This window comes from Papio anubis, chromosome 9, assembly GCF_008728515.1.
Source record: "Papio anubis isolate 15944 chromosome 9, Panubis1.0, whole genome shotgun sequence".
In the NCBI taxonomy this organism is placed as follows: Eukaryota; Metazoa; Chordata; class Mammalia; order Primates; family Cercopithecidae; genus Papio; species Papio anubis.
Window position 1 is genome coordinate 40,772,109 of NC_044984.1, and position 17,453 is coordinate 40,789,561.

General features: G+C 38.9%; 2 protein-coding genes across 10 annotated transcripts in view; one reads left to right on the plus strand and one right to left on the minus strand.

The window, feature by feature from the left end:
* ARID2 (AT-rich interaction domain 2) overlaps nucleotides 1-17,453 on the plus strand; it is a 223,102-nt gene that overhangs the window by 189,377 nt on the left and 16,272 nt on the right. The window lies entirely within an intron of this gene.
* SCAF11 (SR-related CTD associated factor 11) overlaps nucleotides 10,893-17,453 on the minus strand; it is a 77,555-nt gene continuing 70,994 nt past the window's right edge. For 5 of the 9 annotated variants that reach the window (XM_021922233.2, XM_021922234.2, XM_021922232.2 and 2 more), the window contains 4 exons: nucleotides 16,645-16,991; nucleotides 14,754-14,972; nucleotides 14,287-14,406; nucleotides 10,893-14,018 (listed from right to left, as the gene is read on the minus strand). In XM_021922233.2, the coding sequence (XP_021777925.1) occupies nucleotides 13,872-14,018; nucleotides 14,287-14,406; nucleotides 14,754-14,972; nucleotides 16,645-16,991 (833 nt within the window). In that variant the 3' untranslated portion in view covers nucleotides 10,893-13,871. The remainder of the gene's footprint in view (nucleotides 14,019-14,286; nucleotides 14,407-14,753; nucleotides 14,973-16,644; nucleotides 16,992-17,453) is intronic. The other 4 variants (XM_021922236.1, XM_009180567.2, XM_021922235.1 and 1 more) reach the window with 4 other exon arrangements.

Genomic DNA, 17,453 nt, shown 5'->3' on the forward strand with positions numbered 1-17,453 from the left:
TCAAAAAGTTAAATTCCATGAAAAGTCTCATTCCCATCTGCTTCACCACCCATGTCCCCCAACCAGATAACAACTGTTCACATTTCTTTGGTGTTGACTACATACAAGTGAATTCAGTATTTTCTTTTTTTTACACAAAAATATTTCATACCATAAATAATATGCTGTACTTTCTTGAAATTTTAATATTTTAAGTTTATTCCTTGCTGGTAAATAGCTTTCTCATCCTTCTTACAGCTATATAATATAGTTTTCCATTTTATGGATATACTATATTTAACTAGACCCCATATTGATAGACATTTAAATTGTTTCTAAAATTTAAGGTGCTGTTTTAAACTAGTCACTAATATTTTGCTGAACACTACCTGTCAGGCACTATGCTGAGCATTTTACTGTATTGTTTCAGCCTTCATACAACCCAGTGTAATAGTTAATATTTCACAAGTGGGGTAAAGGGGGTTAAGATGAGTAAGTACCTTGACCAGGTTCTTATAGCAAGTAAGCGGAACTATTTCTCCATCTCCTCTGAAGTCTAGTTATAAGGAGTAATTGGGAGAATTCTTTCCTCAGAGAGTCAGATTCAAGGCCAGGAGTCTGCTAGTATAAACACTATGTACCCCTAGTTTTGGTGCAGATCTTTTCATTTGTATTTGCCTCATTGTTACTCGTATTTTCTTTCTTTGCATTTTGTCTTTTAAGATTTTCCATAATTCTTCAGATTTCCCAAGTATTTCATTCATTAACTTGGCACCACTTCGTAAAACTAGAAAAACTTTCTGGAAATACCCTTGACAAAGGGCCATTTCTAAGACAAAACGTTTATAGTAAGTTGAAACCACAGTTTGTAATCAACTATCCGTCTGGTGCCTAGTTCAAACAGCCATCTGCTGACTCCTTTGGAAAGAGTCGTTCCTCCTCAACATTAGTATGATGTTAATGGGATTTTCCCCAGCGTACACTCTTAAATCACCTTCAGCCTGCAATACTGTTGGAGTACCTATGCTGCTGCTTCGGAAGGCGGAGATGTCCTGCTCTGAGGGTAGGCCAGACTTACAAATAATACCCAATGCAATAGAAGGTAAAAACATGTGCCATAAGGAAATTATAAAGACTTTGGGAGTTTAATCATGTAGCAGGCTTCATTTGATGCTGAGTTGGAAAGGGAAAATAGGAAGGGCTTTATGGAGAAGGCAAAATGTCTTTTTTATAAGTACTTTGTATTATTTTTTATCTTTTATTTATTTATTTTTAAGACAGAGTCTGGCTCTGTCACCCAGACTGGAGTGCAGTGGTGCAATCTCGGCTCACTGCAACCTCCACCTCCCAGGCTCAAGCGGTCCTCCCGCTTCAGCCTCCTGAGTTAGCTGGGATTACAGGTGCAAGCTATCATGCCAGGCTAATTTTTGTATTTATTTATTTATTTATTTATTTATTTATTTATTTATTTAATTTTTGTAGAGATGGGGTTTTGCTATGTTGCCCATGCTCATCTCGAACTCCTGAGCTCAAGCAATCCACCCACCTCGGCCTTCCAACGTGCTGGGATTACAGGTGTGAACCACCGCGCCCCACCCCTGAGAAGGGAAAATGTCTTTTAATGAGAGATTCTAAGGGCCAGTAGAAATTTGACACACCTCAGCCAGGCATCTATAATTCCAGCACTTTGGGAGGCTGAAGCAGGAAGATTGCTTGAGCTCAGGAATTTGAGACCAACTTGGTCAACATGGCCAGACTTTGCCTCTACAAAAAAGAATATTAGCTGGGTGTGGTGGCGCATGCCTGTGGTCCCAACTACTGGAGAGGCTGAAGCATGAGGATATTTGAGTCCAGGAGGTTGAAGCTACAGTGAACTGTATTCGTGCCACTGCACTCCAGCCTGGGCAACAGAGTGAGACCCTGTCTCAAAATAATAATAACATAGAAATGGACAGACCTAATGGTAGAGAGTTTGAGTTTGGAGAGGTCTGTTCAGGATAAGAGGAGGTTATAGGTTGACAAGTGCAGGGGTTAACTAACTAGTAAGAGATCAAAGCTATACACATTCTCCACAAACAAAATATACAAAAATGAAACAACAATTTCAGGGAGGAGCAGAGATGACAGAAATGGCTTGGCCACCAAGTAAACTGAACTAACAGGCCCCACAAAGTGTAGTTTTGAAATCAAATGTAATAAGTTTGACCAACACATTTGGTTGACAGGGGCTTCAGAATCTCTGGACTAGACATTATGACTTCCCTAAACTGCAGAAAACGTTTAGCCTTTGCTTTTGAGAAGATGTATTGATTTGAATTATCAAATATGCGCTGTTTATAGCTAAACTGTGAAAGACAAAACTAGACTGGCTTTCAGGTTGACCTTTTAAACAAAATCACTTTTGCAAGGCAGCTGCCTGGGACAGGCAATTTTCTAACTTGTACAACCATTGAAAATGAGTTTGTTTTTCATCTTTAGGTAAAAATGGCATGGTTAAAGTAACTTAGAAAAACAAAGGACCTGAAAGTTGGTGCAATCTAATACAGAAAGCACTGTTTTCAATTGATTGATTGGCTATAGAGACAAGGTCTCACTATGTTGCCCAGGCTGGTCTGAACTCCTGGACTCAAGCAATCCTACTGCCTTGGCATCCCAAAGTGCTGGGATTTATAGGCGTGAGCCACCATGCCTGGCTGAGCACTATTGGAAATGAACACACAACTTCACTCTTGTGCAGAGTAGGCCCTTGCATGTTTGTTGCTTTATACTTATTTCTGGTTCCGAACACATGTATGTCTTAATGTGATGCAAAATTATTCTTTGAATGGAGATTTTTTTTTTTCCCCCTTCAAGTTCATGGATTTTCTTTTTCCCATTGGGACTGGATTGAGAGAATGGGAAAATGTAGATTTGACTATCAAATCTAAAACAATGGCTTTGGGTTAACTGCTAGCCCCTTGATACTTTCTTTAAAAACTTTTAAATTATGAAATATAACACATATAACAAAGTGAGTAAAATGTAGAGTAGACCTTTATTTTTATTTTTTTAGAGACAGGGTCTTGCTATGTTGCTCAGGCTGATCTTGAACTCCTGGCCTGAAGCAATCCTCCTGCCTCAACCTCCCAAGTAGCTGGGATTACAGGCATGATTCACAGTGCCTGGCTTATTATTTTACTGCAAACCCTACGTACCCACTGCCCAGATCAAGAAAAGACCTTGATAGTCCCCCTAGAAGCCTCTCATGTCCCATCTCCATCAAAGCCCCTAAACCCCCATCAGTAACCACTATCTGGATTTTCAAAGCAATTGCTTCTATTCTTTATGGTTTTTTTACTTTTACTATGTCATTATGGATCTCTAAACACTATAATTTAGTTTTGTCAATTTTTGAACTATTACAGAAATACAGTATTGGATTTATATTTTTTCTTTCACCCAGCTTGGTTGTGAGATTCACCTATATTGTTGGATGCAGCAATGGTTCCCTTATTTTTATTGCTGAATATTCCCAACACTGATGGCATTTAGATTGTTTCTAGTTTGGGGCAACTACATATGATGCTATAAACATTCTGCTCTTGTCTCTTGATGCACTGGGGCATGTGTTTCTGTTGGACATTAACTTAAGAGTTGAATTTCCCTTATTATCTAGTAAGATAGTTCCACAGAGCAGTCTGGGAGGGTGCAAATGGCAAGTACAAATACAGTCCAAATTAGGTTCTGAGGGTGAATGGGACTAACCAGAAGTGCCTCAAAGGAAGTCAGATTGAGAGTCATAGGCAAGAGGATGGCTGAGCAGGTGTGCAGTCCTTACCTTCAGCCTGAGCAGACTCATTCCTTTTTAATTAAGATTTTGTATGGAGTTCTGTAAAGTTTGTTGGCAATGTGGCATAAAGGAGTTAAGTGGCTCATAACAAGTACATAATTAATATTAGATGAATTAGATAATTAGTAGAAGTCTGCAGGATGATCTGAAAGACTAAATAGGGTGACCACTTAGTTTATTATAGTTATAATATTTGACTGATTATGAGGACTTCACACACTTTGGAGCAGGATAATGGAAACAGAAATATACTAGAAGTTATTTCTAGTGCCCAAACTGCTAGATAGGTTGGAGGAAGGGTCAGTGTTAGGACCTGGATACTTCACAAAGGAAATATCACTGGGCAGACCATGTAATGAGCTGAGAGGAATATTATAAGATGGTTGAGAGCATTTTTTCCATTCTAAAATGAAGTTAATAATGGGTCCTACCTTTCAAGGTTGTTAGGAAAATTGAAGTAGGTAATACAAATAAAATTCTTGGCACAGAGCCAGTAATAAGCGCTCAGTGTTAGCCACTGCTGTTGTTGGTAATTAAGATTGACTGTACTTATCAGCTATATATAAAGTGCTATCTATATATAGATAGTGCTATATATAAAGTGTTACCAGCTATATATAAAGTGTATAAGAAAAAGATTTCTGGAAATTATTTGAAAAAGCAATACTACAATAATTTTAGAAGCTATAACTCCATTAGGCAAGAGTGTAAATAAAAATCTTGTTAAATTAAGTATACTCATCCTAACCTTACCAACAGCTGGGTTCCTACAAGAGGTTGATTGCACCGTGAACTACTGTGTGAACACCCTGGAAATGTTTGGCGTCTTGTCTCTGAAGGTGCTGTTTTGCCATCTTCCTAGTGCTTAGTGGGCTCAAAATCCCAGATAATGTGGTAAATTCGAATTTGAAAACAACGTTAAAAAGAGTTACGTGTGTGTACAAACTATCAGGTGCTGTTGATGTTTCTGAGAGCGGGGTAGAATCCACACAAGCTGTGATCTGGCCAGGCATAGTGGCTCACACCTGTAATCCCAGCATTTTGGGAGACTGAGTCAGGTAGATTGCTTGAGCCTAGGAGTTTGAGACCAGCCTGGGCAACATGGTGAACCCTCATTTCTACAAAAAATACAAAAATTAGCATGATAGCACGTGCCTATATTTCCAGTATTTGGGAGGATCACTAGAGCCCAGGAGGTTGAGCCTACAGTGAGCTGTGATCATGTGGCTGCACTCCAGCCTGAGTGATAGAGCAAGACTCTGTCTCAAAAAGACAACAAGCTGTAATCTAATTAATTATGTTACTCTAACAGAACAGCTGTGATCTGCAGGGGATCTAAAAAAGTTACATGGTTTGCTTCTTGGCTGCACATTAGACTCCACCTGGGAGATTTTAAAATACCCCATCCCAGAGACAGATACAATTGGTTTGGGAGGTGGGCCTGTGCTTGTGCATGGCCTTTTATAAAACTCTCCATATGACCCTAAGTATGCAGCTAGATTGCAAACCACTTGATAAGTTAAGTTGCATTTCCATCACTGTCCAGCAGGGATGAAAACAGCGAGAAAACAGTCCTGGTTATATAGGCAGGAATTTCCCCAAGTAAATGTGGAGTAAATTTCAAGACATTCCCCTCTATTATCTCAATCCTCAGTAACCCTGCAAGGTAGATAGGCAGCACCCCTTTTTATAGGTAATTCAGGTTCAGAGAGCACATACTCACTGTCACAAAACCGGGCCCTCTGTGAGCTTTAAAGCCCAGATACCCTTACTTATCACCAGAAATGGATTATCTTCTGTCAAACTCACAGGATTGGTGGGGAGTATGCTCAGCTAGTTACGGTTTGGGAAGTCCACTGCTTCATGACTTAAGCGTTTCTCACTCCAAAAGCCAGTGGGTGCTGACTATTTACAGACTAGAACTCATCGGTTGCCAGAGAAGTTAAGCTCCTCCCTGAGGAACTGAGTGTGAGGAGACATCAGACAGTTGCCCATCACAGCCAGATGCTCAAGCAACTGAGAACTCAGACCAGTTCCAGCGTGGGAAACTCAGCTCTTCAGCCTAGACCAAAGCCTTTACCCCATCTCTCGCCCTCATACCACAAGCAGCGAGGCCTGCAATTTTGAAGATAGTTTTTCTGATCATGCAATTTTTATTAACTGTGAAATCTGGGAGATAAAAGCATACAGGGGAAAAAATCCTCTGTTACCCAGAAACAACTTCTATTAATAATATATATATTTTTTGCCTTAAAGTTTTTAAAGACGGGAAAATATCCTCTATTATCCAGAAACAACTTCTATTAATAATATATATATTTTTGCCTTAAAGTTTTTAAAGAAAGTTAGGATAATTGTATATAGTTTTAGTCCTATATTTTCTCCATTTAATATTAAAGGAGTACATTCTTCCACTTCCTGTCCCCCGGAAACATTTAAAATAGCTGTAAAATACTTTTATATGAATGAACCATAGTTTATGTTAACCATCCCCCTCCAGTTTTCCACTAATATGGGAAAGAAATATGGGGACCAGGATGTTTATAGTATGAAAAGAATACATAATCCCTTTAAGGTTCTTTATACCTATTTTCAAATTGCCTTTCAGAAAAATTGTACATATTTGCACACCCCTCACAGTAGTGTTTGATCATGGCACTCTTGCCACAATTGGAAATTACCAGTTTCACAAAATTTAAAACACTGTTGTGTTTAATGTTTTTGGTTGAACACTTCTCATGTTTTTTGTTTTGTTTTGTTTTGAGACAGAGTTTCACTCTTGTTGCCCAGGCTGGAGTGCAATGGCACAATCTTGGCTCACCACAACCTCTGCCTCCCAGGTTCAAGTGATTTTCCTGCCTCAGCCTCCCGAGTAGCTGGGATTACAGGCATGCACTACTATGCCCGGCTAATTTTGTATTTTTAATAGAAATGGGGTTTCTCCATGTTGGTCAGGCTGGTCTGAAACTCCTGACCTCTGGTGACCTGCCCACCTTGGCCTCCCAAAGTGCTGGGATTACAGGCATGAGCCACCGCGCCCGGCCCACTTCTCATGTTCTAACCGCTTGTATTGAGCCATGAAACATTTTGAGCACTCATTTCAAAAAGCAAATCTCATCATGTCAAACAACTCCAGTTTAAAAGCTTTTCCTTACAAAATATGTTGCCAAAAAACTCCTCTCAATCTTCGTTCCAGCCATTCCAGGCTTAGGGATGCCATGCTCTCTGGCAAGACCCACTCTTGCCCCATTCCCTCTGCCAGTTCATCCTCTCCCTCCCTAGCTACCATCTGGCTCTTAGCTGAAGTGTCAACGCCCTTCCCACCCCAGGGGTCCTCCCTGACCAATCTTAGACTTTATAAACCCATCAGATTCTTGGAGCATCTGGTTGTCCTATTTGCACCCTCATCAGTTATACATGTACCTGTTCACCCAACAAGTATATGGTTCCATGATGATATTGTTTTGCTCCCTCTTCTCTACTGTGTAACACACACAGGCTGGCACTATCTGTTGAAGAAATGATGTGGAATAATTTGGCCAAAACTGTACTATTGGATGATTAGTCTATAGTGTCTAAGATGAAACTGGTTTCCACAGAATTTAAGTAACAGTTAAAACTATTCAAAGAAGTCAAAGGTAACATGGCTGGAAACAAGCTGGAGTTTATTGTAAAGGAGGAATCAATGCACAGGAAACTGTTTGAGAAAATGAAAACAGGGCAAGAAAAGCAAAGAATGCACTAAAGATGGCTTCATGGTTAAATATCTCCAAAACAGGAAATATGGGAGTGCTATTAAAAAGTCAAAAATGAGGCCAGGCACCATGGCTCATGCCTATAATCCCAGCACTTTGGGAGGCCAAGGCAGGACAATTGCTTGAGCTCAGGAGTTTGAGACCAGCCAGGGCACCAAAGCAAGATCCTGTCTCCACAAAATTAAAAAAATTAGCCGAGCGGAGTGGCCCATGACTGTAGTCTCAGCTACTTGGAAGGCTGAGGTGTAACAATCACTTGAGTCCAGGAGGTTGAGACTGCAGTGAGCCGAGATCACGCCACTGCACTCCAGCCTGGGCAACAAACCGAGACTGTCTCCAAAAAAAAAAAAAAAAGTCAAAAATGAGTGGACCTAATTAGACATATGATACATGTCCCTTCCTCTCACTTTCCCCATGCTGTTTTCACTTCTCTATATCAGCTATCATTCCTGCATTACTATACGAACGTAAGTTTATATATGTGAACTCAATGTAACATCCCCAAGTCTAGCATGGACTTGGATGTGAATCTTGGCTCCACTAAGTAGCTGTGCAACTAGATAACTCAGTTAATCCTTTATGCATCTCAATTTTTTTTGTCAAATTACTAGAATTGGTTTTATAAATGAAATGTGGTAATACATATGAAATGTTTGACAGAATGCCTAGCACATACTAGAAGCTTAATATGGTAATATTTACTGTACTATTCAAAACCTGACACGAAGAATCTAAGAATTCCTTATACACAGTAGGTGTGCATCATTTGATGAACTGAACATTCTGGAAGACCTATGAACAGGCCATGTGCAGTGACTCATGCCTGTAATCCCAGCACTTTGGGAGGCTGAGGCAGGTGGATTGCTTGAATCCAGGAGTTTGAGACCAGCCTGGGCAACACAGCAAAACCCCATCTCTACAAAAAATACAAAAGTTAGCCAGGCGTGGTGGTGCACACCTGTAGTCCCAGCTACTCAGGAGGCCAAGGTGGGAGGACTGCTTGAGCCTGGGAGGTTGAGGCTGCAGTGAGCAGTGATTGTGCCACTGCACTCTTGCAAGGGCAACAAAGTGAGACTCTTGGCTAAAAAAAAAAAAAAAATTGTTCAGTGGTAAGTCACAAAGGGTGTTCATTAAAGCGTTCTTTCTAATAGCCAAAACCTGCACATAACTTAAATGACCAGCAAGAGAGGAACATGATGTAGCCATTATAAAGAACATGGCACATTCATACATACTGACTTTATATCTTCAGTTTAGTAAGGGAACTAGAGATGCAGAACAATTTACAATATATAATTCATATGCTGGGAAAAACGATCTGAGCAACCTGCTTTCCTGGAACCTTATAAAACATTGTTTTTGAGATAGTATCTCGCTCTAACACCCAGGCTGGAGTGCAGTGGCACAATTTTGGCTCACTGCAACCTCTGCCTCCTGGGCTCAAGCAATTCTCCCACTTCAGCCTCCCAAGTATCTTGAGACCACAGGTATACACCACCTCGCCTGGGCAACTTCTTGATTTTTTGTAGAGACGGGGTCTTGCTATGTTACCCAGACTATTTCCAACTCCTGAGCTCAAGCAGTCCTCCTGGCCTGGCTTCCCAAAGTGCTGGGATTACAGGTGGGAACCACTCTGCCAAGTTAAAAAAATTTTTGTAAATGCATTAAAGAGTTTGGAAATATATACAAACAAATCTTTGTAGTGGTTGAAAAATCAGCTTAAGAAAATGAAGTTTCACAGGTATATGTAATTCAGTTTTAGAAAGTATGCATCATGTGTGTATAATCACATTAAAAAATTTTTATGAGATATTCTATTGGTAGAATCAAGCCCAAGAAAATCTGAAATTGGTAGAGATTGTTTATATGTCTTATTTATATTTTACTAATTTATATTCATAAAAGCAACTTAGGCCAGACACAGTGGCTCACGCCTGTAATCCCAGCTCTCTGGGAGGCTGAGGTGGGCAGATCACCTGAGGTTAGGAGTTCGAGACTGGCCTGGCCAACATGGTGAAACCCTGTCTCTACTAAAAATACCAAAATTAGCCAGGCGTGGTGGCAGGCACCTGTAATCCCGGTTACTCAAGAGGCTGAGGCAGGAGACTCACTTGAACCTGGGAGGCAGAGGTGCAGTGAGCTGAGATTGCATGCTCACTGCACTCCAGCCTGGGTGACAAGAGTGAACCACCGTCTCAAAAAAAAAAAAAAAAGGCAACTTAACATCCAACAGTGGAGGATTGTTTTAATGGTACAGTCACGTTATAGACTACTATACAGCCATTTGGGCCAGGTGCAGTGGCTCACGCCTGTAATTCAAGCACTTTGGGAGGTTGAGCAGGCAGATCACTTGAGGTCAGGAATTCAAGACCAACATAGTGAAACCCCATCTCTACTAAAAGTACAAAAACTAGCCAGGTATAGTGGCAGGTGCCTGTAATGCCAGCTACTCAAGAGGCTGAGGCAGGAGAATTGCTTGAACCTGGAAGGTGGAGGGTGCAGTGAGCTGAGATGGTGCCACTGCATTCCAGCCTGGGCAACAGAGCGATACTCCATCTCAAAAAAAAAAAACAAAAAACAAAAAACAAAAAACAAAAAAACACTATACAGCCAGTATATATCTTTTTGTTTTTTTTTTGAGACGGAGTCTCACTCTGTCGCCCAGGCTGGAGTGCAGTGGCCGGATCTCAGCTCACTGCAAGCTCTGCCTCCCGGGTTTAAGCCATTCTCCTGCCTCAGCCTCCCGAGTAGCTGGGACTACAGGTGCCTGCCACCTCGCCCAGCTAGTTTTTTGTATTTTTTAGTAGTGACGGGGTTTCACCAGGTTAGCCAGGATGGTCTCGATCTCCTGACCTCATGATCCGCCCGTCTCGGCCTCCCAAAGTGCTGGGATTACAGGCTTGAGCCACCGCGCCCAGCCCCTATCATTTTTTATTGACAAAATAATAAGCTATAATTTTTATTAAAATGGAAAATTCTCAGTACATCATTAAGTGAAAATGAAAGGTTACAACATAATTATGTGCAGTTTGTTTGGCATTAGTTGTTACCTTTGGTAGGATTACAGGTGATTTTTCTCCTTTTTCAGTGTCTTTTACACATTTACTAAAGTTTTTCTAATTTCTTACAATAATTATGTAATTAGGGGAAATGCCATTAAAATATATGCTTATAGCTAACTCTAGGCTTGCTTTAGAGCTTGGGTATTATGTAACCATGATGCGAATGACTTTGGTACAAATCCAAGTAACACTTCAACACATTGGTAAGGAATTATAATCAACAAGTCACCATTCCCCTGGAAACTTAATAATAAAATGTTAAAGACATTAGTTTATCAAAAGAATTTATTAGAAAATATTACACACTACATACATATTTATTTAAGAGTATAATTTCAGTAGACAGCACTCCAACTTCATAATAAAAACAGTATCTCATGGACCCTGGGGCAATCACTGTGCTTCTGAAGCTACATCTTTTGGATGGAACATTCAAGCAGTATACACTGTGGCCATTTAAAGGAAGGTAAGAGAAAAAAATGTGGTAATTACCAAAACAAATTTTAAAAAGCACAAAACTTTTAGAATGTTAATGGATAACTACTATTAGTCTCAAAATTCTAGGCATTTCTATAAAACATTGGTCAATGTGACTAGTAAATGAAAGGGACCAAGGTTTCAAAGATCAAGTCAATACTGAACCTTGATAAATAACAAGAGGAAATGTAACTCCACAAAATGTTTCTGATTAAGTTTGTGCCCATGCAAAATTAACATAAATTTCTTAAAGAATGAGGAATGTTAAAGCAATGTATTTTTTCAACATAAAGCATGCATTTTCTAATACATTCTTAAACATTTCAAAATTTTAAAAGTTTGAATTCTAAATCAAATAACACTCTTCATTAGCTATTAATGCAGTCTAACCAGTACCCCAATCAGATATGGAACACACACTTGTCATTGTCATGGAAATAATTCATGGGAGTGCTACTAAAGATATATGAGACTTCAACTCTTGACCACACCACTTTTGCTCCAAAACTTTAGAACTTGTTTGCAAAAGCTAAATGGTATAAAGCACATTTGAAAATGTCACCCAATTCTCAAATGTCACTGAAAGAAAATGCAGGAAAAGTATGTATTGTGTGATTAATCAACTTAGACACAGCAATTTGCTGCAAAAATTTCAAAGTATGAACTAGCCTTAACTCAAAATACTTTGAACATTCACAAAATTGTTTGTAGAGTTCTAACCTAAAACAACTAAGGAGGTGTGCCTTGATATTCTGAAACACTGTCTTAATACTTTATTAGAAGAAATACACTTGAAATTTCTTTATCATAATCTAAATGCAAACTTTAAAAATATATACCAGTAGAATACCATATTACAAATGCCCAGAAATGTAGAATGAAGGTCAAAAACTGCTTGGAAATATTTTTATGATTACACTCATAACTTAACAAAGCTTATGAACTAGCACAATCATTATGGGGCCAACATTTCAAGATATTTTGCCTATCAAAGCTAGCACCAGGAAAAGTATTATGCATGTAAAATTGAGAAACAGATAATCCTTACTTTAGAAAAGCACAGTTCTACAGAGTATTGCTCTGGCTAGTTTAGCTAGTAAAAGGGTCAGTTTATCTCATGGAGGCATGTATCTCCTTGGATCCATTAACTTATCTGAAGAACTTTCCAGGTACTTGGTATGTACTGAAAATTCCTACTGGAATCAGAGTTTATCATGGAGAAAACGCATTGTTCTTTCAAGATGCCAGTTAAAATAATGGCACGATAAACATTTTAAACTTACCTTTTATAAAAACTGAGATATTCTAGTACTAAAAAGAGGAAAACAAACAAACAAAACAAAAAAACAAATCCCTAGTCCCTGAAAGGCTAACCAAGACTCCATTATTCAATTTTCCTCTGCATTTCTAAAACACAGGTTTCATTGGCTAGAATTTTAGAATTCTGCAACATGGCTAATGGCTACCACCTGATCACCAAATTAACACTTCATTCATTGTAACAAGTGTGAAAATAATTTCATCAGTGATTAAACAACGACTTTATGCCAGTGCCATGAGTCTTGTAATTCTTAGTCCCAAGGAAGGGAGGATAACAGCTTAATAGCAATTCTCAAATTGGCACAAATAATTTATCATCTACAATGGGTAGAAGAAGATACTACGAAAGAACATAATTTCTACAAAGTCAACAGTTTTTTTTTTTTTTTTTGAGACGGAGATTTGCTCCTGTTGCCCAGGCTGAAGTGCAATGGCACGGTCTCGGCTCACTGCAACTTCTGCCTCCTGGGTTCAACTGATTCTCCTGCCTCAGCCTCCCAAACAGCTGGGATTACAGGCATGCACCAACACGCCTGGCTAATTTTTGTATTTTTAGTAGAGACGGGGTTTCACCATGTTAGCCAGGCTGGTCTCGATGATCTAACCTCAGGTGATCCACCCGCCTTGGCCTCCCAAAATGCTGGGATTATAGGCGTGAGCCATCATGCCCGGCCGAAAGTCAACAATTTTTCCAAATCTTTTTCTTCAAAGTCTTCAACAAAGACTTTGAACTGCCAAAGTTGTAATCTAGTAAGTCAAACTGCTTATCTCAATTCAGGGTAAAAAAAGGCACAAAAGAAAAACAAGCAGCATAACCTTTATTTGGTCATACAATAGGTGAAGAGTGTCTCAATGTTTTGAACACTAAATTTTACTCATGTGATAATTTTTTTCTATCTAGGCAATTTATTCAGATATGTGCTTTAAAAATACACATTAGGAACTCTGCAACTGATATGTTCTATTTAATATTAGAAACATTTTTCATGGTAATACATTATTTAACTTTCTATAATTAGAGGGAAAAAATCAATCATAAAGATCATACTTTATATTTTAACCTGACAGAATAAATGCATTTTATATATATATCTCTTTGAAAACCAGTGCACTTAGAAGTTTCTAATTTATGCACTCCATTGCTCTAATCAAAAAGCTATACATCTTTCAGTATCCACACTATAACACAGTCCTAGTAAAGATGCACATTCCTTTCAACACTTTACTTTCCCTTGAATTTTGTGGGGGAGGTTGGAGGGGAAGGAAGGATACAGAAGTTGCAGTGCAGACCTATATTTATTTAGAACAAAACATCATATCCTATGTTAAAAAAATAATTTTATCAAAACCAAATTTCAATCACAGTTATGTATGATTTTCAGTTAATGGTACATGTTGAAATTGCACTTTGCAGATATCCTGATAATGTCTTTGACAGCGTTCCCCATTTCAGCCTATGTTTTTTTCAGTAGACACAGGTTCTTCCAGAGTTTTCTTTTGGCTCCCCTTCCGTGAATATTTGTATTTGTCTACATAGGCTTTAACCAGATTTGCCACTTTAGTAGAATTTACTTCTCCACTCTTACTATGACAAACCTAAGAAAAAAGGGGTGGGGGGTAAACTTTTTTCATGCTTAAAGGGATTAAAGCCAAAATAGAAAGCTTTGTGAAAAACAACCCCAAAGAGATAACCAGACTTATTTTCATGTTTCATTATCTCACACAAACTAGTCAAAAGGCAAAAAAGTAGACAGGAATTAGTAGGAGCTAGCTTTTATTATTTTAATTAAACTTCAGCATTCATTTATTAAAACAGAGGTGGTTCAAAACAATGTGCACATACTCCACTAAAGGCATAACTTACTTTATCTACTGCTTTCCGTACAATTTCTTTATATTCTTCCTTGGTGATATCTTTATTTTGGTAAAATGGCTTAATGGCCAATTTTACCTCTTGTGCTGCTTTTTCTTGAATTTGCAATTTCTGATGAGAAGAAAATGTATAATTTATTATTTACCAGTCATATGCTCTCACGAAATTTCAAACAAGAAATTGAAAATACTTCACATTTACAATAAGAGACTCTCCAACTATTAACGTGACAAATACAAAACAGTTTACTAAAACATATCAAACATTTCTAAAAACAATTATAAAGTATTACCAGTAATTTACTGGACATCAACTCATCTAGAGAGAATCCTTCAAATAATACTGGCATTTAGACTGCCAATAAGAAATTCCCTTCACCACTCATACAATAAAAAGCTGATATTTTTCACCTTTATCATATACAGAATTATGGAGGTTGCTCTCAACCTTGAACTTGCCTTGTCTGTCTTCGAGCTATCTGCGCTGGCTTCCACTGTAACACTTACTTTGCTTTCTGCCAATTTTACAGCAGCAATAGAGGCTTTGCTGTGACTTGATGACGAAGTATTACCAGAACTTGGTCCCTGAACCGTTCCCGTATTTCCTGGGGCTGCTGTTGGAGCAGGCAAAACTGGTGTACTCATGTTATTACTTACATGAGAAGAACTAGGAATACCCTGTGTTAAAGAGTTATCATCAGTTAATGAATTACTTGTACTCAATAGAAGTCTTTTAGTGATGTATTAGAAATAACATTAAAATACACAAAGCAAACCAACCTTAGTACTAAAGAAAAATGCATATTTCAGGTAATTATATCTAAAGGGCCCTTTAAAGAAAAATGATTAACACTCTTAAAAAGGGCCTTATTTAGATATGTCAAGATGAGTTTTAAATTATATATATGGATTGTAACATTCTGACAGCAACACTAAAAACAAGGAGGAGAAGAGCTTTTAAAGAACTGTATCTTTCCTGCAAGGATCTTCAGGAATATTAATGAAAATAAGTGCCCCCACTTTAAAGATTGGAAAAAATAAGGCAGTAAAATCAAATGGCTTGTAGTAAGTTGATAGGAGAAAAAGATTAAGATACAAAATACTAAAATCCAATTTCCCTATTCTTTCAACTCTATTGTACTGTCAGGATTCTACTTTTATTTATTTATTTATTTATTTTGAGACGAAGTCTCACTCTCTCCCACGCTAGAGTTCAGTGGCGCAATCTTGGCTCAATGCAATCTCTGACTACTGGTTCAAGTGATTCTCAAGCCTCAGCCTCCAAGTAGCCGGGATTACAGGCATGCATCACCACGCCTGGCTAATTTTTGTATATATATTTTTTTCGAGACAAGAGTCTTGCTCTGTCACCCAGGCTGGAGTGCAGTGGCACGATCTCAGCTCACTGCACCCTCCACCTCCTGAGTTCAAGCAATTCTCCAGCCTCAGCTTCCTGAGTAGCTGGGATTACAGGTGCCCGCCACCACACCCAGCTAATTTTTGTATTTTTAGTAGAGGCAGGGTTTCACCATGTTGGCCAGGCTGATCCTGACCTCGTGATCCGTCCACCTTGGCCTCCCAAAGTGCTGGGATTACAGGCGTGAGCCACCGTGCTTGGCCTAATTTTTGTATTTTTGGTAGAGATGGGGTTTCACCATGTTGGCCAAGCTGGTCACGAACTCCTGACTTCAACTGATCCACCTGCCTTGGCCTCCCAACGTGCTGGGATAACAGGTGTGAGCCACCGTGCCCGCCTAGGATTCTAAAATTTTTTAAAGGCAGTCATAAAATTATAAGCAACACAATGTTTGCAAATTATTCAAATTTTCTATGTCTCACAGAGGCACTTCTCCTTTCTTTTCAGCATGATAAATTCATGAAAATGAAACACAGATGGTAATGGATAATGAACAGCTTTATCTAGTGTTTGTGTGAACAAGACAATAAAAAAAAACTTCATCATAGTACTTAATCACTAATTCCCACCGCTGCATACACCCCCCATAAACAATGCAAAACAGCAGAAAAATGTAAAGCGCCCACCACTTGATCCTAATTTGGTTTATAATTTGGTTTACTTAATATGAAAAAAAAAAAATCCTGTTCAGATATAAGTAACAGCATATATGTAGCTTGGATTTGGTAATAAGTATTTAATTAATTTTCTAATTTGGGAGTTGGGGGGTTTTGAGAAGGATAGTGAAAGAGGGACTATGAAGGTTTACCATAACTAAAATCAAATAAACAAGTTGTTTTTGAATGCCAGGATGCCTTTTTTTGAACATCTGTCCTGAACAGCTAAATGTTTACAATGGCTATATTGATTAAACTTGAATTGCTAAAAACATACCTGCAATTGCTTTCCATCTGGTTGTGAAGTAATGTAGTTGACTTGTTGGGATGGTGGGGGAGGAGGTGGTGGTGGTGGTAATCCCTGAGATACACCGGTAGGAGCGGCTACCTGCATGAGGGGCACTCCTGTGTGGAGATGCAAGGGTAGCTGAGGATGAACATTAAATGGATTGCGCTGGATGTTCATCAAAGGAGTATGAACACCCACTGGATATGGGAAGATACTCATAGGCTGGTGTTGTGCATTCATTTGTTGCTGCATTACATTCATTTGTGGTTGCATCATATTTATAGGTAGCTGAGAACCATCAACTTGCTGGTTTGTTTGGTCTTTTAGGCTAGAATCTATCAAAAGAAAAAAAGCTTGTGAAAAAAATCACGTTATAAATCTCTATAGACAAAGAAACAACCACTGGTTACAGTAAAATTAAATAGCAATTAATAGGCTCAGTATAACAGTACCAATCTCCAACTGCTTAATTTAATCCTGTCATTTCTAAATAATGTGAACTGATTTTCTAACTGAAAGAAAACATTTGGCCAGGCGCGGTGGTGCAAGCTTGTAATCCCAGCACTTTGGGAGGCTGAGGCAGGCGGATCACCTGAGGTCAGGAGTTCGAGAGCAGCCTGGCCAACATGGTGAAACCCCATCTCTACTAAAAAATTACAAAAATTAGCTAGGTGTGGTGGTGGGCGCCTGTAATCCCAGCTATTCGGGAGGCTGGAGAATCGCTGGAGCCCAGGGGGTGAAGGCTGCAGTGAGCAGAGATCATGCCATTGCACTCTAGCCTGGGCAAAAAAAGAGAA